The 12,793-nt window shown below is 33.6% G+C and overlaps 2 protein-coding genes across 2 annotated transcripts; one reads left to right on the forward strand and one right to left on the reverse strand.

Annotated features, from left to right (window-relative positions):
• LOC133671573 (putative disease resistance protein RGA1) lies at positions 1-3,516 on the reverse strand. Its single transcript, XM_062092354.1, has one exon. The coding sequence runs from the start codon at positions 3,356-3,358 to the stop codon at positions 137-139; it is 3,222 nt and encodes a 1,073-aa protein (XP_061948338.1). The 5' UTR covers positions 3,359-3,516; the 3' UTR covers positions 1-136.
• A 5,802-nt stretch (positions 3,517-9,318) lies between these two features.
• On the forward strand, positions 9,319-11,417 carry LOC133670893 (GDSL esterase/lipase 1-like). The gene is made up of 6 exons (XM_062091490.1): positions 9,319-9,772; positions 9,856-9,977; positions 10,126-10,236; positions 10,324-10,554; positions 10,638-10,899; positions 11,001-11,417. Exons 1-6 carry the CDS (start codon positions 9,523-9,525, stop codon positions 11,222-11,224), a joined length of 1,200 nt encoding a protein of 399 aa, XP_061947474.1. The 5' UTR covers positions 9,319-9,522; the 3' UTR covers positions 11,225-11,417.
• Positions 11,418-12,793: the final 1,376 nt, after the last annotated feature.

The raw sequence follows: 12,793 nt of genomic DNA on the forward strand, positions 1-12,793 counted from the left end.
TGAACCAATCATTTTTACACATTTATATCAAGAATAAAACAACAATCAATTTGAGAAAATTATTTAAACAATTACAACAAATTAAAACTACGAAAAATATATATTTTATTCTCATTACAAATTTTGCATATCAATTTTAATTGAAACTAATCTTAGGAATGTGAGCTATCTTATGCCAGTCCTCTCCTAAATCTTTCTCACACCTTTTCTTCAAATTTGGACAATCCCAAATGGTTAGAGATCGGAGAGAAGTGAGATGTTGGATACTCTCTGGCAATGAATTCAGCTCTGGACATCCATAAAGCCACAAATCCTCAAGTGCCGTCAGATGTCGCACTCCCTCTGATAAAGATGTGAATTTATCACAATGTCTAACAACTAATATCCAAAGAGAAGATAAGCCACACAGCCCATCCATTGGCAGACAATTTAATCTTCCACAATCAGCTATCCTTAAATCCTCCAAGGAATTGAGGTTACGAAGACCTTCCTCTGGCAAGCTTTCAAGTTTCCCGCAACCCCAAATACTCAAGCTTTTAAGAGCAGAAAGGTTATCTAATACCCTATTTGACAAAGACTCCAGATCTGACATCCATCTAATTTCTAAGCTTTCAAGGAGGGAATGATTTTGCAAAAACCCGTCGGGAAGCTCCCTCACATTTGGAATGTTTCCTATATGAAGGGAGGTGATTGAAGTGAAATTCCTAACTGACATCAGCAACGAAGTATTCACTCCAAAGATTTGTACTGTTTTGACAGAGGGTATAATTGGCATTTCGTTCAACAGAGGGCAACCGTCTATCTTCAATTCTCGAAGGCGAGGAAAACGACACGCAGCCCATTGCTCTAATCCCTTCATGGACTCAAAATTCAGCGTCTCCAAAGATGGGAATGGATTTTGCCCATCTCCATACACATTGCTGTCAATACTCTTCACACCATCCATTCCTTGTAATTTAAGATTCTTGAGGAACTGTAGTTTCCCCAACGGTGGAAGTTGTTCACAGTGGTCACATGCTGATAGCTCCATCTCTACCAGATTTGGTAGCGTCATGTTCAAGTTCATCATCCAATTAGGAAATCTTGAACCTCCGTATCCCCATATCTTCAACTTCTTCAGATTTGAATGAGGCTGAAGCCCTTCAAGGACCTCCTCGTTATTTTCTTGAATAACACTCTTTCTTTGTTGTGGTGCTCCATTCCCATGCCAAGATAAAGTCAGTGATAAAAGAGCTGTCTTCAACTTCAAATTGGCACTTGTGGCATCTTTTAAATTCTTAACATTCACAAGATCTGCGATACTCAATTCACCAGCAAGATTATTCAGCCTTTCCAGCTCGCTTATGCGACGACCATTCTCCCCACCCACAATGAACAGGGTAAGTTTTCGCAGGCCTATCAATTGCCCCATTCCAGCAGGCATATCTCGAAGTGAACCACAATCCGTGATGTCAAGATAGACAAGACTTTTCATGTGCTTCATACCTTTTGGTAATTGGATGAGTTCATCGCAATCTCTCAGATCTAGTGTCTGTAGGTTTGGGAGAGAGGTTGTACTTTCAGGCAGTGTTCTGATACTGGAGCCTGACACATCTAGATACCTTAGATGTTTCAAATCACAAATTGACTTCGGCAATTTCTCCACCAGGACATTTCTTAAACTCAAGGCTCGATGTTTTCGACCAGGAATCTTTCCCCATCCATTCCAATACTGTTCATTCCTCAAAAGAAGTGAGCGAAGTGATAGGACCTTGAGAACTTCAGAGGATGGAGCTACTTCTTTGTTGTAAAAAGCTACATGACGGACAGTTTTAGGAATTTCCAACCTCCCATCGCCTTCTGTACTCATATAGCATTCTTGTACTGCAATGGATTGCGCAAGATCATGCATAAGATCATGCATTTTACATTTTATGTTGCCAAATCCATCATCCTCGACCTCTTGCAGAAATGACCTTCCCACTAGTTCATTGAATATCTCAATGCCCATGACGTGCAAATCCATTTCTCTTCTGCAAGAAATAAAGCCATTTGCCATCCACAAAGCAATCAGCTCCTCCCTCCTCATCACCTCATCTTTTGGAAATATAGCGCAATACGCAAAGCATTGCTTCAAATGTGGTGATAGATTAGTGTAACTCAACCTCAAAGCAGGTAAGATCTCGTTTGCTTCTTCTCTTAGATCCCAAATCTCACTTTCTTTGACAGCTATCCACTGATCTTCACTTTCTTTTAACCGCATTAGGTTCCCTAGTGCCTTTATAGCTAAAGGAACACCACCACACTTCTTCACTATTGATACTCCAATGGCTTCCAGGCGTGCCCTCTCCTCTTTCCTTCTCATCCCGAATGCAAGCTGTTGAAACAACTGCCAAGAATCTTCTTCAGACAATCTCCCCATGTGCTTGACAAAAGCTGTTGCCATTCTAAGAGCAATCATCTCAATACGCGTAGTTACTATGACAGCACTATCTTTAGCTCCACACCTTAATACCTCCTTCAATTTATTCCACCTATCACCATAATCATCCCACACATCATCCAATACAAGCAAAAACTTCTTTCTATTTAACTTCTGTTGGAGGCATTGTTGCAAGGGATCCAATTCTTGAAGACCACAAGGGGAACCATCAATGGACTCTATGATGGCTCTTGTTAATCTTCTGAGATCGAAATCAGTAGATACACACACCCAGATCCTCAAACTGAATTGCTGTTTAACACTTTCTTCATTGAAGACCAGTTGAACAAGTGTTGTTTTACCCAGCCCCCCCATCCCCCATATAGCATAAATAGGGAGATCACCTGAAGTAGTGAGCAGCAAGTTGATTAGTTCCTCTTTCTCCTTGCCTCTTCCATAAATTTCTGATTCATTCACCGAAGACCAAGTCTGACGCTGAACAAAACCATCTGCTTCCATCTCCACAGCCCCCTCTGTTAGGTGGAAATTTTGTCTCTCCTTGGCAATGGCATCCAGTTTTTCTCTAACATTCATCAATTTATGAGCCATCCTTTGTCGAAAAACAAGTGGATTATGTTTGCTAGAAAAGAAGGATCTTACTCGATTTTTGAGATCTCTTCGCTGCAGAAGCAACTTAGCTTCAATTGCAAAGTCATCCAGTACATCATCAACAACATAAGCTGCATCCTTGAGGTCGCTGAGCCACACCTTGATAGGCTCACTCTTCCACTGCTTCTCCTCTGCATCTTGCAGCACAGCTTGAATGGTTCTGAACGTGCGCTTGAGATTTTCAAGCTCGGTCGTTAGGCCCCCAGCAAGTCCAAGCTCTTGAAGAATTGGGGAATTCAAGTTCCCCATGATTGTACTCGCGAGAGCAGAAAGAATTGCATCAGCCATGGCTTGTTTTGGAATGGAAAAGAAGAAGTAGAAAAGGTGCAAGGAAAACTAAAAGCAGGGGAGGTGAGAAAGAAATGGCAAGTAAATATTGAGAAGACAGCAGTATGAGATGAAAAATGGATAAGGCAAACAGCAGTCTCTGATTATTTTGATTAGGCTCCACACGGTGCAGGCTTGACTTGGCTATGCCTATAATAATATAATAAAGCAATTGAAGTTTCAGAGGAGGAACATAGCTGTGATTTCAAGCAACATTTGTCAATTATTGCATGCCTTTTCCTGTATGAAACCTGGACCTACTGAGAATCCTTCCTATATTTGTAACAGAAACGTGATTAACGCTTTTGGCTGTGAATTCTCAAGGGTATTTTTCTTTTCAATATATTCTCCATTAGCTAGACACAGTGCAAAAAGTTTTAGATAAATGTGTTTTAATCCTCGGTTAGAGTTAATTTATTCTTAATGACAGTAGAATGACATCATAATCACAACTAATCTCAAAAACTTGTTCGAAACAAACATTAAAAAAAAAAGGGTGATAGAAGAGAATTATTCGAACAAGCTAGGTGGTCACGATCATGAACTCCAGCACTTGTCCCGACCTCGATCCAAACCATAATCACACGGTTACCCGTATTATGTTTTTAATAGCAAAGTTGATGAGGTCATTCACATATCTAAACACTTTAATAAATGGAAAATGATTCGAACCTATCATGTTTTTATTTTTATTGGCTGTCATTCACTTTATATTTTCTAACCAAAAAAAATTAAATTATTTGGAAGCTAAACATAGTCAATTTTATAGGTCTAAAAACAACTTAAATAACAGGTAAAAATATAGCTTCATAAAAAAAATTAAGACAATATTATTTTTTAAATAGTAAGATGATAATATATTGGATCTACTTAGATTTACTTAAGACGATATTATTTTTTTAATAGTAAGATGATAATATATTGGATCTACTTAAATTTACTCAAATCTATTTGGATTCCCTCGAATCAACTAAGGTTATCCTGTCAAATCTCCAATTCATGTCATAAGACCTTGCTAACCTGTAGAAGTAAATAAAAAAAATTATTAAATTTATTTTTCAATCAATCCAATATTGAATAATGAAATTGAAAAAAAAATCAATTAGAAAAATAGGTCGAGTAAACCCTAGTTAACCTGTAAAAACTTAGTCATGATACCGATATAACCACATAGAAAAAATTTGAAATAAATTATGAAACTCAATTCTCAATCAATCCAATTTTAAAGGATGAAATTGAATAAAAAATCAATTAAAAAAAGAACACGAAAAAACCATTCGAGTCAAATCGAGTTAACCTACCAAACTTGTGACTTGAGTCATGAGGCTGGCATAACTTCATGTAAACAAACCGAAATAAATTATGAAATATAATACTTAATCAACTCAATATTGAATGATGAAATTGAAAAAATAGAAAAAAAACTCGAGGCAATCAGGCAACTCACAACTTGGGTCATGAAACCATGATAACCCATAAAAAATAAATGAAAACAAATTATGAAGCACAATTCTCAATTAACCCAATGTTGAAGGATTAATTTGAAAAAAAAAATCAATTAAAGAAACAAAAAAAATCTTGATTCAAACTCGGTTAACTTGTAAAACTTGAATCATGAGACCGAGATAACTCTATAGAAATAAAAAAAATTATGAAGTCAAATTTTTAATTTGGATAATGAAATTGAAAAAAATCAATTAAAAAGAACAAAGGACCTAAAAAAATTCGAATCAAATTGGCTAACCCGTAAAATTTGCGATCTTGGTCACGAGACCATGATAACCCTATAGAAAGCAAATAGAAAAAATCAAATCAAATTCTCAATCAACTCAATACTGAAGGATGAAGTTGAATTTTTTTAAAAAAGAACAAAAAAAAAGTTGAGTAAATAATGAAATGGTAAGTTCTTTTAGTAAACTTTGAGGTTCAAATTATAAAAGACTAACACATTTCACATTTAATTGTTTATTGCTATAATAAAATATCAAAGTTTTTTTTAATATATGTTAATAATAATTATTAAATGGGTGGAGAAACGTGGTGAATAAGTATATTTTTCTAAACTAACCAAAGCATACCACAAGAATTTTTTCAGCATAAACGTGTCTTACTGGTATTTTTGAAAAAACACAGCCACTTGCATTGTCGCCTCAGACTATAATCTTGGAAATTGTGAGCCATATAAAATTTTTATAATAAATAATCATCAGAGACAAGTGAGGCATAGCTCAAGATATTAAAAACCACTCAAAAAAGGAAGAAAACTTCTTTTCATGATTTTTACTTGTTTATCCTTAAATAAACAAACATTCAAAATTAACTTAAACATTAGGATGCAACGAACAATTCCAATTTCAAAAAAAAAAAAAAAAATATGAAAGCAAGTAACGCTCATATTTATACATTATAAAAAAGCTATATCAGCTGCTCCAAGTGATCTAGTCACCATCAACCTCCAACATCTCACTCAAGCATTAGAAAAAAAAAAACTAGGCATGAGACAAGCTCCATAACTCACATAAAAAAAAATATAAGCTTCCATCGCCGAGAAACCTCCCTCCCTCCCTCATTTTTTATGGTTTAATTCTATAATAAACTTCAAGCTATTAGGACAATATTGAATTTATATTTAAACTATTTTTATATCAATTTCATTCCTCAACTACTTTAATTATAATCATTTCTAAATTAGAGTCATTAGATCATATGTTGCTACAATGCAATTTTTCTATGGATAAAATTTATTTTATGGTGCCGGTGGGGTGTTTTTTGGAGTGTTCCTGTAGAAATTTGAAGCAGAGTAATAAAGAGACGTGAGACAATGCAGTAGCGAAACAGAATTATTTATTCATACCTCTTTCTTATGATGTACATGTGTATATATAAAGTGAAAAAAACTTGCAAAAGACAATCTTGTGTATATTTTCTCCCATGATTATTGCTAAGATTGTATGCTAATAATAAATACACAATCACATCTAAACTACATAACAAATAAGCTATACTTGATGAGTTGCTGTCAATGGCTAGGTTTCAGAGAAAGACATGGCAGCTCCTCCTTTATGGGTATTGCTTGGAGTATCCGGTTAACCGGAAATAATTTGGTTTTCAATGATATAAAACGAAATATGAAGTCATGCTTCTCTTTAACCCTCCACTGGCTGTCCGCATGGTTACAAAATTACTGTGAAGAGCATTTCAATCGCTGCATTCACCAAGTAATTAATTGATTGATTCTCATTTTTTCCTTTGTAGTGGTAGAAGACATATATAGACGAAGGCAGCCATTTCTCTCCATGGATGCTATATACTTCATCCAACCACCAAAAGAGAAGTAATATATTTTTCTCTGCAGACATATACAGACAAAGTTCTTCGCTGCAGTGAAGCCAATGTATGGGAGACCTATGACCCTGACTTTATCTTAAAAATTTCATTTTTTTTAAGTTAATACGGGTTTTTGAATCGGTTTATATATATTTTAATTAATTTTATTTTATAAGCTTTAAAGTAAATAATCATGTGAATTCAACTCATAATTATTAAAAAATTAAATTTAAAATCTGATTAAGTTATCCTCAATATTTCTAATACCCCCGACTCTTGTTTACACAATGCCGGCGGTGGCAGATACATCATATGTTTTTTTTTTTACAATAAAGAAGGCCGGTGTTCTTACTATTAGTTTTTATTATTATTATAAATTAAAGATCATTAATGGAATCTGCTAGTTTTTTTTACAGTAAAGATGGCTCGAATTTTTTAGATTATTTTTATTCCGACAACAATTTTTAATGCTAGCAAAATATATATTTCATTGATACTTTTATAGGTATTAGAAATCATTAACGGGATAAAAAAAAAATTAAATGAGCAACTTTTTAAAGATAATATTTCATTAGTAATTCCATTGATATTTTTATTGGTATTAGAAATCACCAACAGAACAAAAAAAGCCAATGAGCAACTTTCGAAAGATGATTTTCCATTAGCAATTCCATCAATAATTTCTAATAATAACAAAATTCTCTCTAAATACTCTTTTAGCATTCCTTAATTTTCTGCTAGTGTTTAACGTAAATAACTTCCTTTTGTTTTTCAATTAAACAAAGTTCTCTCTATATTTTTTTACTTGCTTTAAAAATTAACTTAAAAACTTATAACAAGAGTTATTGCACCAATGAGAACTAAATACCATTATCTTGTACAAAAAAAAAAGTAGGTTGCAGTCGAGAAATAATTTATTTTCATTTTAGTTTTGTATTTTTGGATAATTTTTTTAGGTTTTTTTGGGCTAATAAATTATTATTTTTTGTAAGTTTTAAGGGTGTTTATTAAAAAAACAATTAGTGAAAATTATGAAAATAAAATTTTAAATAAAAGAACATCTCTCAATTTTTAGTCATTTTTACTAGAATTTAGATGTGGAAGCGACACATCATTTGTTTCTTAAAAAAAATTAGAAAGATGACAAGTGTAAAAAAAAAAAAAAAAACACCTCGAGGTGCACGGGTCCTGTGTGCCTCACATTTTTTTTAAAAAACAATTTCAAATACTTTTACTGTGATTTCTTAAATTTTAATTAATCAAATATTTATTAGTTATATTATTTTATTAGATTCTTAAAATGATTAAGTATATATTTAGATATTATTTTAGTTGTAAGTCGATCATTTTTTATCATGTTTTCGAATGACATTGTACTCTTTTATTTTATTTTATTAGCAAGCATTCTTTTTATACACCTATCATATATTTTTTTCTTAAGCAAAATTAATATGTTGTTTTTATTGTGAGAGTGTATTTTTTATCGTATAATTATATAAAATTACAAAAAAATAAAATTATTAAATTTAATTAGATTCATGACTTGGATCGCTAGTTTAGTATGTTAATCATGGTTAGATAGTTCCGATCTGAGATGTCCTCGACTCAATATTAAAAAAAAAATATTATTTTGAAATTTTTATTGAAGTCAAACTAAGTTTTACGGTTGATAATCCCATCAAGTCATCTAGGTTATATCATATCAACCTACACATAATTATATTAAAAATTTTAGATAGATAAAAAGTTAGGTTGGAAGATTTTTAAATTGAATTGTATGGGCCAAATTTAATAATATTATCAAAGAGTTCTTTGTGACAATATCCAAACACTGCGTTATTGTTATATTTTTTTAATACATTCGTGTCTAAGTTATTAAAATATTTTTTATATATATATAATTCAAACTTGCTTTTAGAATAATAATAAAGTGTTGCCTAAAAACTAAATATTCTGATAAAGACTTTTATTTTTTTTAAATGAGCGTGTCAGCTAGGCAAAGAGATTCTAATTAGAGATATTTTTTTCTTTATTTTAAATCATTCAAATTCTTTTGGATATGTATTCTAATTTCTTTTAACTTTTATTAAATGAAAGACATGCAACAAAAAGTTAATGTTTTTTTTACTGAAATTAAAAATATTAATAAAAGAAGGAAATATAATAGAAAATTAGTTTGTTTAAACAAAATTTAAATTATTATTTCTTATAATTAAAATATTGTTATATAATTAAATATAAATAATTAAAGGGTTCTTTGTAATATAAAATCGAATATATTAATTTGTATTTGTTTCCAGCTTGACAACTTATTTTTTAATATTTATTAGCACTTATAATTTTTAATTTATTTTATTAAATATATACATTAAATTTTAAATTTTCAAATAAATTTTTCTTTCTAACTAAAAAATATATTATCAATCCTTATACAATTTTTTTTAAATATAAATTTTTTAGTATAGCATGTAGGAGCTCGGGTACTATTTCATAAAGCACCGGCCACTAATATTTTTTTATTATCATAAAGACAGTGTATACATGCTGTATCGGATCGGTTGGACAATCATTATAGTCTCCTACCACCTTAAAGTCAACCTGTTAAACTACTTGTTGTTCTCCCACAAACTCAGACACACTAACTTCAGTGCTAGCCATGTCATCAACAGTGACGTCTGATAACGACAAGAAATAAGCATCTGGGGTGGTCTTTATCAGTTTGGTTAGCATTGCTCATCTTGTTCTTACCTGTAAAGGAGAGCGCTGAGAGAATCAACAGAAGGTGAGCTCCTGGAGAGATGAGAATTTCAAGGTCCAATATTAAGAATTGTTTCTTGGTATTTTGTGCAAGCCTTCTGGTTGCAAGAAGCTGCCATGGTTCTAAGCATGTTGCCTTATTTATCTTTGGAGATTCATTATATGATGCTGGAAACAATAAGTACATCGAAGATGCTCCTATCTTTTCAGATTTCTGGCCATATGGAGAAACCTTCTTTAAGCATCCCACAGGAAGGCCTTGTGATGGTCGATTAATTCCAGATTTTATTGGTAAGTTCATTACAGTTAAGAGCACCTTAATTCATTCTTTTTTGTTCTTTCTTTTCTTATTTTTATGAAATGTTTTGTGACAGCTCAATCTGCAAATCTACCTTTAATTCCGCCATATCTACAACCTGGTGACCATCAATTTATGGATGGAGAAAACTTTGAGTCAAAAGGGGATCTTGTTCTCGCTGAAAATCTCCAAGGAATGGTATGTCTGTCATCATGTTGTTTTTTTCTTGGTGGGGTCTTCAATGTTATTGATCCCCACCACTTTTCGTCTTTTTATAAATTAATTAAACTCGAGATCTCTCTTAAATCTTCTAAAGGAATAATGAGATTCAATGATTTTTTTCAAGGTGATAAGCTCTGAAATACAACATCTACAATCCAGTAGTCATCGATTTATAAATGGAGTGAACTTTGCATCATCTGGAGCTGGTGCTCTTGTTGAAACTCATCATGGATGGGTATGTCAAGAATACAAAGTTTACTGTCTTAGATATGTTCCATAACTTTTTTTTTTGGTTTTTCATTTTTTTCCCATTTCTTGGAAGGTGATAAACCTTAGCACTCAACTAAGCTATTTCAAGCATATGAAAAGGCAGTTAAGGCTTCAACTAGGTGAAGCAGAAGCTAAAAAATTGCTGTCCACAGCGGTTTACATTTTCAGCATTGGAGGCAATGACTACTTTGCAGCTCTAACACCAACGCACAGTTTGCTTCAATTCTATTCAAGAGAAGAGTATGTTGGGATGGTCATTGGCAATATAACAACAGTGATCCAAGTAATTTAGCATGCTAAAGAACCATTCTTTCTCTTCTTTCCAAGTTGATCAAGGATTATGATTGCGTAATTGTACTGTTCCAGGAAATATACAAGATAGGAGGAAGGAGATTTGGATTGTCAACGTTGATTGCTTTGGGTTGTCTACCATCCTTGAGAGCAGCTAAACAGGAAAGAACAGGTGTGTCAGGCTGCTTGGATGAAGCTACAATGTTTGCAAAGCTACACAACAGAGCACTCCCTAAAGCACTCAAAGAGCTTGAGGGACAGCTAGAAGGATTTAGATACTCAATTTTTGATGCCTACGTTGCAGGAAGGGAGAGAATTAATAACCCTTCAAAATATGGTAATTCCTGTCTATAAGCATTAAATAATTAAAAATCAAGGTCCCTATATAGATTTCCTATCCTTGTTATGAATTTAAATGTGATTTCTCCATATATGAAGGTTTCAAGGAGGTTCAAGAGGCATGTTGTGGCAGTGGTCCTTACAGAAGCTTCCCTACTTGTGGTCAGAAAGGATATCAATTATGCGACAATGCAAGTGAATATTTCTTCTTTGATTCGGCTCATCCAACTGAGAGTGCCAACAATCAATTTGCGAAGCTAATGTGGAGTGGAAGTCTTGACATCGCGAAGCCTTACAATCTTAAAACACTGTTTGAGGAATAGCCGAAAATAGAGTTTATTTTTAACGAAATGCTACGTTAGTTTTCCTGCTGATCTATCAATTTTCCTTTTGATTTATGGAGAAGTCCAACTAGCTTTGGACTTGTGTTTTTCTGGGACCTGTTTCACGGTTGTAGATCATGCATGGCCAAAATTTCTAAATAAAAAATTTAAAATTCCGAGGAATTTTATGGTATTGTGTGAGTAATATTATTACTTACTTTATTTTAATAATTGAAATATCAAAATGAAGAAAGAGAGAAAATGATGTGGGAAATACCTTGTTTTCCACCTCTTGCAAAGAACCTTCATTGCTGAAACAAACCACTTACTGATTTAGGAAGGGTCCAAGTTGATCCTCGCCAACTGAACACATGCATGATTCCAACTTGCTGGCAGTGTTGTAGTTGATGGTGGAGTGATTCTTCCTCAGTTTGACAGCAGCAACATACATTTTCTACTGGTGTAATTATTCCATGGTGCTGCAAAAAACTCTTTAGTGTTCAGTCTATCAAGAACAGCCAGCCAAGTGAAGAATTCTACCTTTGGGAGAGCGGTAGGTTTCCATACATTGGGGATGTTCATGGTCTGACATGGAAGCAAAAACCCAGCCACAGCTGCGCTACAAGATTTCACAGTATAACCACCCCTACTGTCAAGCATCCATATTAGTTTATCATCCCTATCTTGGTGTAAATATGGTGCTGAAAGCATTGACTGAGGACGAGTTTCATCCTCTTTCTCTCATGGATAAAGCCCTGGTCCGCTCTGAAGCTTGTCAAGCTCCCATTTTCGAAATCATTGCTAGCTGATGCAGAGCTGATTGGTCCAAATTTGGAAAAGCAATCACCCCAAGACCGAAACCTTCTGCGAGAACCCAAACCAGTTCCATCCATCTGTCTTGGCTTTGAAAGAGCATTCCACGCTACCTTATAGAGTTTTCTTTCATAAGACACTCCAGTTCCACCCCTCTGTTTTGGCTTTAAACCTATGTGATTGGGCTTTATTTGATTTAACAGTTTATAGATGAATTAAAGAAAAATTGTAGTGTTCAATTCTCCTCTTCCCTTCCCTTCTCTCCTCTCCTCTTCTTCTTCCCAGCTTCTTCTTCTTCCCCCTTCTTCCCTAGCTTTTCTTTCTTTTTCTTTTTCTTTTTCTTCTTCTTCTCTTCGTTCTTTCTCTCCCTTCTCGCCTTCTCCTCAAATCTCTCTTTGTCCGGCATCAAGAACTCTCTTAATATATGCAACACAAACAAAGATTTCCTTCAAGCCTTTTAATCTACGATATCATTCAAACAAAAGTTTATCAATTTGCAAGACCGGCGTTTTATGAACATAAACTATTTAAAAAAAATTAACAATCCAAATAGTTACAATCACAGACAAAATTAGTGGACTTCATGCTGCCATAAGATTTAGCAGAAAACATCGATATCTAGAGAATTGATCTAGTTTTCCAGTTGCCAAAACTTTGTGTTTCGGACGCATTTCCAATCTCCTCCACGTACCTATGCTTCCATAAATCATTGTTCGAACACAGACTCTGCATCTTAGAACTAGCGCATTCCATTCT

Source organism: Populus nigra, chromosome 13 (assembly GCF_951802175.1).
Source record: "Populus nigra chromosome 13, ddPopNigr1.1, whole genome shotgun sequence".
In the NCBI taxonomy this organism is placed as follows: domain Eukaryota; kingdom Viridiplantae; phylum Streptophyta; class Magnoliopsida; order Malpighiales; family Salicaceae; genus Populus; species Populus nigra.

Bases quoted from the DNA above. Each gene is read 5' to 3' on its own strand.
- LOC133670893 (XM_062091490.1), top strand. From the start codon at position 9,523: ATGAGAATTTCAAGGTCCAATATTAAGAATTGTTTCTTGGTATTTTGT. The intron at 10,237-10,323 runs GTATGTCAAGAA...ATTTCTTGGAAG, and splicing joins TTGAAACTCATCATGGATGG to GTGATAAACCTTAGCACTCA. The intron at 10,555-10,637 runs GTAATTTAGCAT...GTACTGTTCCAG, and splicing joins ATATAACAACAGTGATCCAA to GAAATATACAAGATAGGAGG.
- LOC133671573 (XM_062092354.1), bottom strand. From the start codon at position 3,358: ATGGCTGATGCAATTCTTTCTGCTCTCGCGAGTACAATCATGGGGAAC.